This window comes from Eurypyga helias, unplaced genomic scaffold, assembly GCF_000690775.1.
Source record: "Eurypyga helias isolate BGI_N326 unplaced genomic scaffold, ASM69077v1 scaffold29151, whole genome shotgun sequence".
Lineage (NCBI taxonomy): Eukaryota > Metazoa > Chordata > Aves > Eurypygiformes > Eurypygidae > Eurypyga > Eurypyga helias.
This window is the reverse complement of record NW_010229432.1, coordinates 24111-38172: the sequence shown is the minus strand read 5'-3', so window position 1 is coordinate 38172 and position 14062 is coordinate 24111. Positions and strand designations below refer to the sequence as shown.

General features: G+C 49.0%; 1 protein-coding gene across 1 annotated transcript; it reads left to right on the top strand.

Moving 5' to 3' along the window:
• Positions 1-2512: 2512 nt before the first annotated feature.
• ZDHHC15 (zinc finger, DHHC-type containing 15) lies at positions 2513-13939 on the top strand (the record flags this gene model as incomplete). Its single annotated transcript, XM_010160403.1, has 10 exons — positions 2513-2539; positions 4993-5087; positions 6014-6134; positions 6911-6980; positions 7920-7952; positions 8341-8461; positions 9729-9861; positions 11083-11209; positions 12557-12666; positions 13896-13939. Coding segments are annotated over 10 exons (881 nt in total), but the record flags the coding sequence as incomplete, so codon positions are not given.
• Between the last annotated feature and the right edge of the window lie 123 nt (positions 13940-14062).

Here is a 14062-nt window from a genome sequence, read left to right as displayed (position 1 = left end):
GCGTGAACAAACGCTTCATCACTGGTCGGGTGCACAGTGGGGTTAATTAGGGGGTTGATGGTGGGCTGTGCCGCTCTTCTGCGAGATCTGTGTCCTGGCTGGTTGTTGTGGGTTCTGCTCAGTCCGTGCATCAGCCGGGGGAGTGGCGTTGTGCGGACAGGGAGGTTTATAGCCACAGTGAAGGTCCAGGTTGTCGCCATATGACAACGTTCAGACGTGGTTTCTGGTTTAAGCAGCAACTCAGATCCGTGTACTTCCTGTGTTGTCATCATCCCTTTATGTTCTGAAAAGGAAAAAAAAAAGGGTTCCATGAAACCATACTCACGAGGCAAAAAACTTGCTAAAGTAGTGTAGAAAACACTAAATTTTAGAAAGGAAAATTTCAGTACTGGCTGGTAATTGCATTAACTATGTAGTAATTTGCAAACTTCCTTGTGTTATGTTCTGGCTTGGTGTGCATGTGCAGAAGCTCGTCAGGAGAAGAGAGGATCGCTAGGTCTGCCGGAGGTGGAGGGAACAGCTGGTGGCTTGGACTTGTGAAATTGTGAGGGGGAGCATGAGACTCTCTTCAGGGCAGGGTAAGCCAGAGGGAGGAACCCAGAGTCTCAGACGGTAGTTGGAGGTGTTCCTGTGGGAAGAGCTGCCTCTGCACAGCAAACAGAAGTCAGACTTTTGTCACGTTTGCTAGTGCAATAAGACCTATTGGTTTTTTCTTGGTGGGGACTAAAATGAAATGCAGTTTCTTTGAGCTGTTTTACCTGGCAGCTAGGCCAAACCCCCAAATACTTCATGACATCATATTGCATCCCTGAGACTGTGGGCTGTTTCGTTCAAGAATTCACATGGAGCGGTGTCACCAGGGTTCGTGTAACTGTCGTATGGACCATGGACAAACGGTTGATTTTCCTGACATGTGGTCAGTCTCCTGAAATCTGCCTTGTTTGCGGTGCCCTGCGAATTCAGCACTATTTAACCCTGGCGACAGCCGAGTCCCAGTGCAGCTATTAGAAAAGACTCTGCTGATTTAAGTGGGGTTTGGATTGGGCCTGCGGTGGTCTGTACATGCTGGGTAAGCTGGCAGGAGCTTATCTCACTGCTTGGAATCACAGCTTAAAATCACTCCTTTGCCCACCCCCGTCTCTTTTTTTGCCCCATCTTTCTCTCTCATGCATTCTGTTTGCGTGTGGAGGAGGTTATCTGTGCAGAAGCTGAGCTGACTAAATTAATCATTTTAGGATTTGAACATCAACTACTGGCATACGCAGTTACTTCAAAACCAGCTCTCAGGACGTCCTCCCAGATGTCTAACTGCAAAGCTTTATGCTCTGACACCTTTTGGTTCAGGTTTCCGTTCTGAGTTGCCGTTTCAGCTGTTGCAAGCACGTAAATTGTAGGCGCTCTGTTTGGATCCGTGATTTTCATCTTCCGATGTGCAGACTGCTGAGGGTTGAAAGTGGCGTGGGGGTGATGTCCTAGAGGTATCTCGTGACACTGGGGTTTAAATTTTCAATGACTGGTATGGCCAAGAAGTCATACTCCACAGGAGGCCTCTGGCATGTGCAGTCCCTCAAATCTTTCAGTCTTCCATCGACATGATCGTGTTTTGGTAAGATTTCTGTGCCGCTGGGAGATGATGTGTGGCCACTTGTTTCCTTTCATTCCTCCGTTCCTGCAAGGAGCAACACATCTCAGTTGGAACCCTTAGATTCAAAGCTACGGGCTCGGGGCAAGGGGCTCCCATCCCACGAACGACCTCACCTTCCGAGCAGTGTTACGTCAAGCTACCGCACAACTGCTCCGTTCTCAGTTTAAGAAAGACGGCTTTGTCTTCCCTGGTAAACTTGGATGACGGCTTTTGAAATAATGGATGGATTTTAAAACAATTAGTGAAAGTAGATGTTGAGCCACGTGCCCTTTGCTGGTTGCTCTCAGTCGTTCTGTCAGCAGGGGCTGTTCTGCGACTGTGGGAAAGTGAGGAGGGGTTGTAAAAACCCTGCTGGGAGGAAGTGTGGGAAAAACTGAGTCATCCCAGTGTAGCCTTTGTTGCCCCTGAAGCCGAGACAATTTGTTTTTAATGCGTCGGGGCGTGGCTGGGGAGGCAGCAGGCTGGCACCAGGCAGGCTGCAAGTGCATGCTTGGCAAGACCTGCGTGGGGATGCTGCTTGGGCAGCTGCTGGGGGAGCCCCGGTGATCTCAAATCGCTGTCCCAAGTGGATTATTTTTGTCGTATTTCTAACGTAATAATACACCAACTATATTTTATAACAAGGGAAAATACAGGAGAAGGAACAGTTACTGAACATCCTGTTGTGGGTGTCGTTTGTGTGAGTCAACAAGGGATTGTTTTGGGTGCTTTTGGTTTGATGCTGAACTGTGGGCTCCCTCTTTGTCTGCTGAATTTGAACTTCTTTTTTCCTAAAATAGCTGTATTTATGTTTGTGACATTATTTGTCACAAACCTGCCTGGGAACCCAGTTTGCTCTGTAGACATATGTGTGCTTTTCTTTTTCAGTGACGCTGAGCAACCCCGTGGAAAAAGGTACGTGCGTTCAGTTTACTGCTGCTCACTCAGCCCTTGTGTAGAAAGAGTCGCAAACGTTCTCATTGAAGTACCAAAAATACTTCCCATCCTTTTTTTTTAGTCTTCCCTCCTTTCAGTGTTTCCTTCCTGTCATTACACACTGGTGAAGCGTACAGCCTGCGTTGTTAGGCACCCTGTAACTTTTGGAAGTGCTGGGAAGGAGGAGGAGTGCTGAAGTGGCCACTAACCCCTTGCTCGGGTGGGGCGGGGCCTCCAGCCCCCCAGCGGGGGACCAGCCTCGTCAAGTGATCCTGCTGCTCTGCCCAACGCGATCGGCGACCTCACGATCCTGCGCATTCCAGAGGATTTCAGCTTTCCTCCTCCCCGCTTAGCCGCAGCATAGGCAGAAGAATGCGAGAAGTCTTTGATCCCTTCTGCTCTTTCAGGAAGACTTCTCTCTGTCTGTGTACACCCACACACCGTTTCTCCCTTTTCTGTTTCACAGTTTCAGAGCTGATTTTACAAACCAAACAGAAAAGACCAGTTCTGTTTGTGCCCTGCCAATGTTTTTTCACTGTTTTATTTGACCTTTCAGTGAAAGCTGATTTTAATGTTTTCTCGTGAGAGGCTTTTTGCTTGGTTCTGTTGACCACTACCCGTACCTTGAGCGGTACCTCAGGAGCTTTCAGTTTCTACCACAGACGAGTTCCAGCAAAGGTTTCTGTCTCATCGTTATCTGCCTTGAACGCTTCCGGTTTCCTTTGGTAGGACAGGCTGCGAGACGTTCTGAGGTCCCAGGAGTGGGATCGTGAGGTCGCCGATCGCGTTGGGCAGAGCAGCAGGATCACTTGACGAGGCTGTTCCACTGGTAGGGTGCTGGAAACCACAGTCATGTTCTCCGAGCAAGGGGTTAGTGGCCACTTCAGCATCCATCCTCCTTTTTCCCGGAGGTGCTCTGGAGGCTTTTGGCTGATGCAGGCGGCCTCTTACTTTTGCTTCTTCTGAAGGACAGGAGTAGGTGTAGCGTTTCCGCCTGGCAGATTGCTCCGTGCAGAACAATGCCGGCTGACACGTTAAAGATCCCCCAGATTGCTGCGTCAAGGCAGTTCTCTCTCCACTGCAGAGCTGTCCTAGTCTTTAAACTATAGCAGGATGATACTAATTCAGGAGAAAGTTGTTAGCTGCCTAATCTATTAGTGCATCTCCAGGTCAGCTTCCTCTAACATGCCGCTCTATTGCTTTATCAACAAAATTAAACCTGTTGCAAGATTTATCTCCTTAATTTAAAAATGACTGAGCTCCACCTGCATGTAGTGTAAGGATAACATCTCGAGCAAACTTAGGAACATGTTAATGAATTAGCCTGGGTTCACAGATCATTCACACAATCCATCGCGCTCTCCTGAGGCGTGTCAGCGCGTTTGCCATCTCGTTAGGAAGTCTCAAAGCCGTTTACATTTTCACACAGTCTTGCCTGAGAAGTTAAGGAAGGGTTTGGATTTTAGACTTCTCTTTCCATGAGTTGTAGTCACTTCAATCTTAGCTTCTTGAATTTGAAGCTTAAATGAAATGGGGAAAATGAGGTGGTTGTTATGATGAAACGGTGTGTTTAAATAAAACTGTCTTGTAGTCGTTTGATAATGTCTCAGGGAGTGGAGCATTGAAGACACCACGACCAGGTCTGAGTAGCAGACAGAGCTGGCCTTTCCCTGCTATGCCCAGGGGCTCTGAAGCCAAGTTTGCCTGTTGAAATAAGCTTACCCTGAGGGTGCTGGATTCCCTGCGATAATGTTGTGCCTAGTGGATTGCAACTCTCTCTTAGTAACCTCAAGACCTGTTCTGCTCAATTTGAGGGATGTTTTCCTCATTTACTTTATTGTACCAACTGTGGCCAATCTAAAAGATGTCTGATAAGAGATCTGATTTTTTCTGGTGATGCAAAGTTCTGCTGGAGCACGTTATTTCTCTCAGCTCCCGCGAGTGGTGCAGGAAGCATCATGTGAGCGGGCAGTACACCGATAACACGGTACTGCGATGCTAAGTGCGTTTGGTAGCAACTGAACCCGAAATCTGGAGATGCTGGGGTAGTGCAGTATTAACCTTCATGCTGCTCAGCACCAGCCAGCTCTGCTTTGCCTGTGCCTGCGCTGTCATTCCTGATGATCCAAGGTTGTCACCTGCCTGTGGGTGAAGTCTCTTATAGCTGTGTTTTTCCTCACCCACGGAGTCAGATCGGGTGCAGAAGGGGAGGCTTGTGCAATCGGTAACCCCTGACTGCAGCCTCAGAGCTCTGACACTGCCGACCCGCTGACCGGCAGGTTTCGCTCTGCTCTAACACTGGCTGGTGCTCTGAATCTCTCCTTTCCCCTTTATTTTTTGGTCATTGCTGTGAAAGATTTGAATTATACCCATCGTGAATGAAACTTTTCCTTAAGAAATCATTGTTCTGCTTCTGTTTGTTTGTTTTTTAGTGGCCTATCTTATAATATTCCATATTCTCTTTGTGCTCTTTGTGTGGACATACTGGAAGTCCATTTTTACTCTCCCGGTGCAGCCAGGCAAAAAGGTGAGTCCAAGCGCTTTTCATTCCCTGCAGAACAAAAGCAGCGATGCTAAAGAGAACTCAAAAATCCTGCCAACTAGTTGATCTGGACAGCTGACTCGATTTCCCAAAGAGATGGAAAGTGGCCTGGAGTTGTTCATCAAAACTGAGCGATTTATCGTTCTGCATAGGGCCAGCAGCTCCAGTCCTTGTACCTCCCTGCCAGCGGCATTGTGGAAGACAAATGCTCAACGTGCTGTGGTGGAGAGAAGCTGGGGCTCACTGTGACAGCAGTGGATCGTTGCAGGAATAAGACTTTAGGGAGGGCTTTTTATTGTTTTTTGACGTAGGAGGCTTATTTTAGGACAAGAGTAGGGTTAAGCACAGGGCAGTCACGGGCAGATGTTTGTCTCGATTCTTCTTCTACCAAATGTTTACTTTTTCTTGGATTTGGTGGAAGTTTTTTACACTTTGTTCTACCTCTTTCTGAAACACTAATAAACCACTGTGTTTGGAGCAGGGGGATGAGGATGATGGTTGTGTGGCCATGATCTGATCCCAGTGGCAAGAATGTAAATTCCTAAATAACAACCGATCCCAGTGTTAGAAGCATAAAAGCGTGGCTGGGGACAGGTTCGTGCTGAGAAGGGAAGTGCCTGGTGTCCTTACCATGGTTAGTGAGGTTATTCACAAATGCATAGCAATCTGAGGCAGCCCTGGTAGCAATTCTGGCACACCGGGTTGTGATCTTAACTTCACTTTCGCGTTTCTTACCCGTGTGCCACACGTATTGTGGCTGTCCAGCACTTCCTGTCTTCTTAACACACGTTTACATTAGATTAATCTCGTTAGAGGGAGTGGGATGTAAAAATGTTTCCAAACTCTCCAGTATTTGAAATACTGTCGCTGCTACCACGGGTGACTGCTGCTGTCATGACTTCTGCTTCTAGTACCATATGTCCTACGCTGACAAGGAACGCTATGAAAATGAAGAAAGGCCGGAGGTGCAGAGGCAAATTCTCGCCGAAATTGCAAGGAAGCTGCCCGTGTACACGAGAACGGGGAATGGAGGTGAGCTAAGGAGAGGGCTTTGTTTCTCTAAGTCGAACCAAGCACACCACGGTAGCGCACGCTGGCGATCCAGGTGACGCTGCTGGCGCACGGGGCCTTCCCAACGCCACGGCACGCACTGAGTAACTCCTGTGTGAGTAACGGGAACGCCTTCTCTCCCAGGTTTTGTGTGTGGGGAGGCAAAAAAGCCCTGAACGTGTCCGTTCACCCTCTGAGGAGTGCCCGGTGCTGCCGCTGAGCAGCACGAGAGCTGCGCTCGTTGTTGCTTAACCCGGCGTCCTGCTCAGCGATGCAGGACACCATCCTGCGGCAGCTTCCCGGGCCCTGTTCTGTGATGAAACGCGTCCGGCGCTCCTTTCAAAGCTTAAAAGAAATGTATGTTCATGTTGGAGGCTCCGACCTGCTCGTTCCTGTCCGAAAAGGCACAGGATTAGGAAGTAAAGGGCCACTACAGAGGCAGTTACCAAAACAGAACGTAGCTGAAGTCTGAGCAGATGTGGAAGCCAGAGGGAAGGTGCATTTTTGGTTTATTGCTTTTAAGCTGGCTGTGTGCTTTGCCGTGAGGATTGTTCCCTGCCTCTGCCCGTCTCCAGAAGGATGAGCATTGCTTATCTGACCCTGACCTGGCAGCACAAATCAGCTGCCCAATGCACTCACCGTTTGAGGTGACAGAGGAAGGAATCTGAGTTACTGGGAAATGAGCAGAATATCAACTGAAAAGTGGGGAAAAAAGAACACTTTTCTATTATTGGGTATTAATGTGTCTTTAATTTCAGGTGTTCGATTCTGTGACCGATGCCAGCTAATCAAACCCGATCGCTGTCACCACTGTTCCGTTTGTGCTGTGTAAGTTACTGGGTTGTTTGTCACCAAAGTGAATTCAGTCACCACCAAGGTAGGTGACTGGGCTGGGACTTCACCCATCTTTTCACACCCCATGGTACCCCCCAGCCCTGTTCCAGCTGCCTCAGCAGCGCCTGTTCCTGTGTGTCAGCATCAGCATTTGCATTTCTGCTCTTGGTGGCCCTCAGGTGTTCGCAGTTCCCACTCCGACGAGTGTATCCCTGTGTCGTTGCTAGAAAGCGTGCCATCTAGTGAAATGAACTGATTAACCTCGGCAGGTTAAAAGGAAGAATGATCGTGAGAGGGTTTTGTGTTTGGTTGGGTTTTGATATTCCTACAAGGAAGCTGTGGGGGACTTTTTACAAGGGCCTGTAGTGACAAGACAAGGGCTAACAGGCTTAGATTGGAAGCAGAGAGGTTTAGATTAGGTATCAGGAAGAAGTTCTTCCTGGAGAGAGTGGGGAGGCGCTGGGACAGGTTGCCCAGAGAAGCTGTGGATGCCCCATCCCTGGGAGTGTCCAAGGCCAGGCTGGATGAGGCTTGGAGCAACCTGGTCTAGTGGAAGGTGTCCCTGCCCATGGCAGGGGGTAGGACTGGATGGTCTTTAAGGTCCCTTCCAACCCAAACCATCCTGTGATTCTATGATTCTATGATTCCAGGCCTTTACCTGTGGTGCTTTGCAGGTTTTAAGCCCTCTAGGGCAGAAATAATTGTAATTTCTTTTTATCTTGCAGAGTAGCAAGGTCATTGGTTGATCTTGAACAAGTAGTGAATGTTTGATCTTAAAATGATACCACTCAAAAGATTCCAAGTGCCAGTATCGTCTGGAGTTTGTGTCCCGTAGCGGTCTTACAAAAACCAGAGGCTTTTACTGTTGATCTGCTGTCGGCAGTTCAGTTCCAAATAACGACTCTTCCCTTTTTCTTTCTCGTCCTTTTGCAGATGTGTGCTGAAAATGGATCATCACTGCCCCTGGTAGGTGCCAGGTACCCGTATGTGATCTCGGCAGAGAGCGTTCCTGCGCGGAACGGTGCCCGTATGCCGCTCTCGCTTTAGACCATCCTTATGGTGGAAAATATATAAAATAATTAAACTCTGAAATTGCCTGAAGTATTTGATATTTTGAAAGACAGATCATTCGTGTTTGTTCCATAAATGAGTGAAAAAGCTGTTGTATCCCTCCAATTTAAACCCCGACTGCTAATTCACTCTGACTCGAGTTCTATTTAACGTTGACCGCTAAGGGGAGCTATTGCCGACGGAGTCGTGTTGTGTGGCTTCAGAAAACCAAAAACCCGCAGTGGCCGTGGCCTTTCGGCTGTGCTGCACGTATCCTGATTGTGACTTTGCTTTTGTTCTCCAGGGTGAATAACTGCATTGGATTTTCTAACTACAAATTCTTTCTGCTGTTCTTGGCCTATTCCCTGTTGTACTGCTTGTACATCGCTGCAACAGTCTTCAAGTATTTCATTAAGTATTGGACAGTAAGTCATGAAATCCGGTTACTTTTTCATCTCCTGTGCTTTTTTATCGTGGGGTTTAGTCACCCGTGTTGGTGTTTCGCTTTCAGTCAGGGGCGGGTCTGCGTTTCTTCCCAAGGCAGCGAGTGCCCCAAGCCCTTTTTTGGGTAGAACTGCCACTGTGTGTTTGAAATGCACAAAGCGAGAAGCAAATAAAGTGCAGGAATTTCAAACTGTGGAGTCAGCTCCTGGAAAAGCAGTTGTATCCTTTTCCTGCTCTTGTGTGTGCGTGGCTGTACCTCAGAACCTCTGGTATCGGAGTGTACATCCTGGCGTTGCGCTGGCCCTCTTCACCCAACAGTGTCAGAAACCTTGGGCGTTTTCTAATCCCCAAACAACTCCTTCACTTGAGTTGGCTGAAGCAGAGCGTGCTGCTTACTCAGTCCCGTTACCGCTCCTGCGCAGGCAGAGCCAGTGGCAGTTCCAGGAGGAGACCAGCACTTCGTCTCCAGTTTTCGTGTGTTCCCTGCCGCTAGCTCGGTGAGACTGTGCTGAGTGACCTGACTTTGCTGCGCGCTCACTTACCGAATGGCTGCTGCTTGGGTGGCTGATTGCACAGCATCCTCCTGAGAGGCTCTGGGACACCAGCAGGAGCTGGCTTTAGGCGCGGGAGACTGGCGTTCTGCGCCGGCGGGTGTGCAACGAGCAAAGGCTGGGAAGTGGGTTTTTTACTTCGAGGTCCTCACAGGCATCTGTAGATGCTCATGAGGATCTCTGGCACGTGACCCTTCTGCTGGAGAGGGAATAAGCGTTCCTCCTGCTTCTAGGGTCCCGCTTGGCTTTTAAACTTTTCCAGACCATCTCTGCTGTGTTGTAACGCCCCGATGACTGTAGCTACGGAGGCCGGGTTTTCTTGGCGTGCCTTGTGTAGCAGGAGGTGCAGAATTGTGGAGTATGGGCTGGAGACAGCAGAACGTAACAGGGCTTCAAGAGCTCGTGCCTGCTTAGTTCCCTGTGGGCACGGGGTGTCTTGTCCCCAGGCAGGAGGCTGTGACTGTTCTGGCTCTGTTAGAGGGAGAAACAAACCCCACCTTCTGCTGCGCTTACAGAGGGGAAAGGAACCAGATCATTGGTCTTGTCTTGCCTTTCCTAGTCAGGTGTGACACGTATGCAAGTTTGAGAGCGCCAGCTAGGAGTTATTAAGTTGTACAATCTTTCCTCTCTCTAGGAGCAAAGAATTTCCAGCTTTTATTTGTTCTGATCACTTGTTCTGTGTTGCTTTTCTTTCCAGGGTGAACTGACAAACGGACGTTCCAAATTCCACATCCTCTTCCTTCTCTTTGTGGCGGTCATGTTCTTCGTAAGCCTTATGTTTCTGTTCGGCTACCACTGCTGGCTCGTTAGCAGGAACAGATCTACTTTAGGTAAGGTGCTTGTCTTGTCTTCCTTCTTTAAGACACCACAACAGTCAGTAACGTGAAACAAAAAGGCATTTGTGTTGTATACGTTCCTGCTGGATTATGAGGGGAGGGAGATTTAAGATCTTGGCACAGAGCTGCAGAAATTTGTAGCTTCAGATGAGCGGCACTTACTAGCTGTTGTGACAAAAGCTTTCTTAGGGAGAGGAGAGCCTTAAAGTGTAAAAGTCCAATTACACAAATGTTACGCATATGTGTAACTGCATTGGCTGTGAAATGAGGCAGCTTTTGAGGAATAACGGTTCTTCATGCTCGTGCTGGAGCACGTCCCAAGCCAGCGCGGTAGGGCTGGGAAGACCAGCGTCCGTCCTCACTGACAAAGACATTCTGACTGTGACACCCGTGAAATGAACATCTGGAACAGTGTGCCCCTGTGGAGTGATTTCTGTGCCTTTCCTCAGATAAATGTTGGTCAATTTTTAAAGCTTTCTGGATGGAGTTTTAGAACAAAACACACAGTCAGGAGCTGGAGGAACCATTCAGGTTTTGTACAGTTACTACCTGTAAAACACACTTCATGGGCAGTGAAGCTCATCTATCCCAAAACATCAGACCCCTGCAGCAGCTTAGAGGGAGACACAATTGTTTCTACTCTAGGTTCTCCTCCTCCCTTTCTTTTCCTAATCTTACAGAGGGTCTGTTTGCATATGTTTGTTCCTAATGCTTGTTCATGACATCATTAATGAATGAGGCGATTTCAGTCTCCACTTTGCATTGAGGACCGACCTGCTTATCTCGGCAGATTTTTACTTAGAAATTTCTACCCACGCAGTTTCAACAAGTCTCATGTTTTAACTCTTTTCCCCACATTCAACAAACCGTGTGTAGTTCAGCCTGGTCTGGTGGAAGGTGTCCCTGCCCATGGCAGGGGGGTTGGAACTGGATGATCTTTAAGGTCCTTTCCAACCCAAACCAGTCTGTGATTCTATGATTCAGTTTGACTGTTCCACATGGCTCATTCGCGCAGTCAGGGTCCTACCTGCAGTTTCAAGGTCTTCGCAGGCTGGCAAAAAGAAAAAGCTGCTGTTTTCAAACCCTGTCTCTCTGCAGTGCTGCTTCATAACCTGCTAACCATGTTGTCTGTAGATGCCTGCCGCATGCGCAGTCCTCTTTCGGAGTGTTTGGCATTGATTTTTGATGTTTTTCACTGAAATTGCATCTGTGCAGAGGCTTTCTCAGCTCCCGTGTTTCAAAATGGCCCCGATAAAAACGGATTCAACCTTGGCTTTGTAAAGAACCTTCAGCAAGTGTTTGGAGAAGAAAAAAAGCTCTGGTTGCTCCCTATTGCCTCTAGGTAAGTGATAATCAAGTCAGTGCTAAAAGCTGATGCGATTAGCTGGAGGGACTGACCTCTCAATGCCTGCTACAGCCTCCTGTGTTCCATCAGTTACTGCGTGGCTCTGCATCGTTACAAATGCACCAGCGAACCTCGGCTGTGGTCACGCTGTTGGGCAGAGCTCTGGAGGGTTCTGGGGGGTAAAGGCCTGCGTAGCGTGGTTGGGCGTTCTCCCTGGGCTGCCGTGGCCCGGGTGTGGTTGGGTGTTCGCTGCAGAGACACCGCTCTCATCTGTCCCACAGCTCTGCCTGGGACAGTTTATGCTCCTTATGCAGGGGAGAACGTTGGTTGGGCACTTAGTAGACCTGTAGTAAAGTACGCTGAAGTCTAATTCCGTTAGTAAATGGGCACAGTTTAAAATAAGGAATTCCCAGCACAGCAGTCCCAGCTGTTTCAAACAGCAGTGCGTGCGCCTGAGGCCCAGCTGCATCCCCACTGCCATCAGCTTCCCGCTCTGAAGTACAGTTCAAGGGGAAAGAGGAGCACAGAAGGCTGTTCCGTGCTCAGGCGCGTGACCCGTCTGTGTAGGAATCGCAGGGAGAGCGCTCAGGGTGTGCTGCTGGCACCGGGATCAGCTGGTGTGTGGTCCCACTGCCCGTGCTGCTGTGGGGTGCAGAGCAGGCCGGACCGTGGAGCTCTAACTGCGCTGCCTTGCGGGACCGGAGTCTCGGCGCACTCTGGCACGTGGCGTCCACGTGCCTGTCTGCTGGGGCAGTAGTAGCGCAAAAAAAGCTTCTCCAGCTTTAGATCTTGGCAGCGTGGGTTTTGGGGTGTTTTTTCTTATTTTGTGGACAGGTTTAGGTCACAACATGGGGCTGTTACCTGTTGTTCAGTAACATCTGGGGAAGATCAGGGCCGTTTTCTGTGGGGTGTCACGCACAGAAGTGTAATTTCTGCCCTGGAGAATCTGTGGTGTAAAGCGGTAACGTGTATTCCTGTGGTGTAAGTGGCTCCTACATAGATGTTTTCCTTTGTTTGCCCTCATAAGCTGACTTTTTTCTGCTCTTTTACCCACGGCTGGATTGCAGCAGGCACGCTGGGAATGGCTTTGTTGCAGGCTGTAGGTTTGAGCATTCATTCTCCAGAGAGCTTGTAGGAATTGAGGACCAAAACCACTCGCTAGTGGAAGCTCTGTCGGAGCTGCCACAAAAAATAAACCCAGTGTTGTTCAAAACTTAAACCTAATTCCAAGTACACACTGGAAATTCAAGCAGCAGGGAACTCTGCGGATAGAACTGGTGGAAGTTGTCATCCTGCAGAGCCACTTGCTGCTTCACAGTGTCTTTCTCTGCCTTTTCCACGCAGCCAGGGCGATGGACATTTTTTCCCAATGAGAGCTTTGTGTGAAGCTCAGAACCCTCTCCTGGCAAACGAGGAGCAGTGGGAAGATGATGGAATAGACGAAGAGCCTCATGGTAAGGTAACGCGGAAGGGAATGAGTTGTGTTGTGTTCTCCCGTGGCTAGTGGATGGATTGCAAGAGCTGATCAAATACAAGAACTGTGTTGGCTGAGTCACTGGGCAGCTCTGACCTGACTAATGAAACAGCCTAAAAATAATCCCTACTTTGGAGTCAACTCCTCCCTTTTCTAGTAGCCGTCTCCCTGCAAGTGAGCGGATGGAGCGGCGGTTGCAGGCTGCAGAGGGAAGGTGAGATTTCCCCCAGCGGGGTGTGTCAGGTGTAAGTGCTGCCGCATGCAGCAGTTACTGCAGACAAAGTTGTGCCCCTAAAACTGCCACAGAGGACACTGATGTGCCGAGAGCAGTTCCAGGTGAACAGCTCTGACATCCTGCTTTTAGCAGGCCTGGGAATGACTCCAAAAGTATGAATTCGGGAATTTTGTCTTACTCCTTTAGCTGCCACAGAATGTGTTTGTTTAATAGGCCAGTGTGTCTCACTTCATGACGTTTGCAGGTGGGGGAAACAATGTCCGTGCTAACCTCTCTGTGTCTCAGGCAGGTTATGAAGGTGGGTTCATGCACATAAGTTGCTTTGAGCTTCTCGGGTGTTGGTTACAACCCGGTACAGTTCTGCAGTAGAGCAAGTTGTTGCTGTGGCCTACCGTCAGCAGGCTGCTGCCGAGGGACCGGCGCTCTCAGGCCAGTTGTCACCTTAAACAGTCCCCGCAGCTGCAGGCTGACCTCGAGCTTACAATCATAGAATCATAGAATGGTTAGAGTTGGAAGGGACCTTAAAGATCATCTAGTTCCAACCCCCCTGTTGTTCCTCTTCATCAGCCGAAACCACCTCAGCACCGAGGTTTGAACTGCTCATGTGTGGCTTCAGTCTGACCTCCCCAGCTTTCAGTTTGTCAAGATTTGGGCTGGAACTGCGTGTCTTCTAAGCTTAGAGTTATTCCAGCTGGCACAACAGAAGTGAACCAGGGTAATTTCCTAACCAGAAAGGCCTGAAATGTTCCATGAAGGCTGGAAGATCTTTATTTGTCTTTGTGGCTTTTAAGCTTGGGACACAGTTAATAACCATAACCTCAGTTTAAAAACTGCTGTTCCATTATCTCTGACAAGCGGTTGTCTGTTTTTAGTCGGCATGATTCTGCGAAACACACTCCCATGCTTGGTGATAAATACATTCTCAGTGAGAAAACCAGGTTTACTGAGCTCTAACTATGGGTTTCATTCTGTAGGTTCTGGCGAAGCTTCGTCCCTTGCCGTAGAAAGGGAGACGTAGCAGTTTGGAGACGCAGCAGCGTAAAGCTTGTTGACAAAGGTCAGTGGCTCTTCCTTATGTTCCCAATGGCCGCTCTGCGGTGCGGCTGGTGGGTGGGGTGGGACGGGATCTAATGGCGGCACA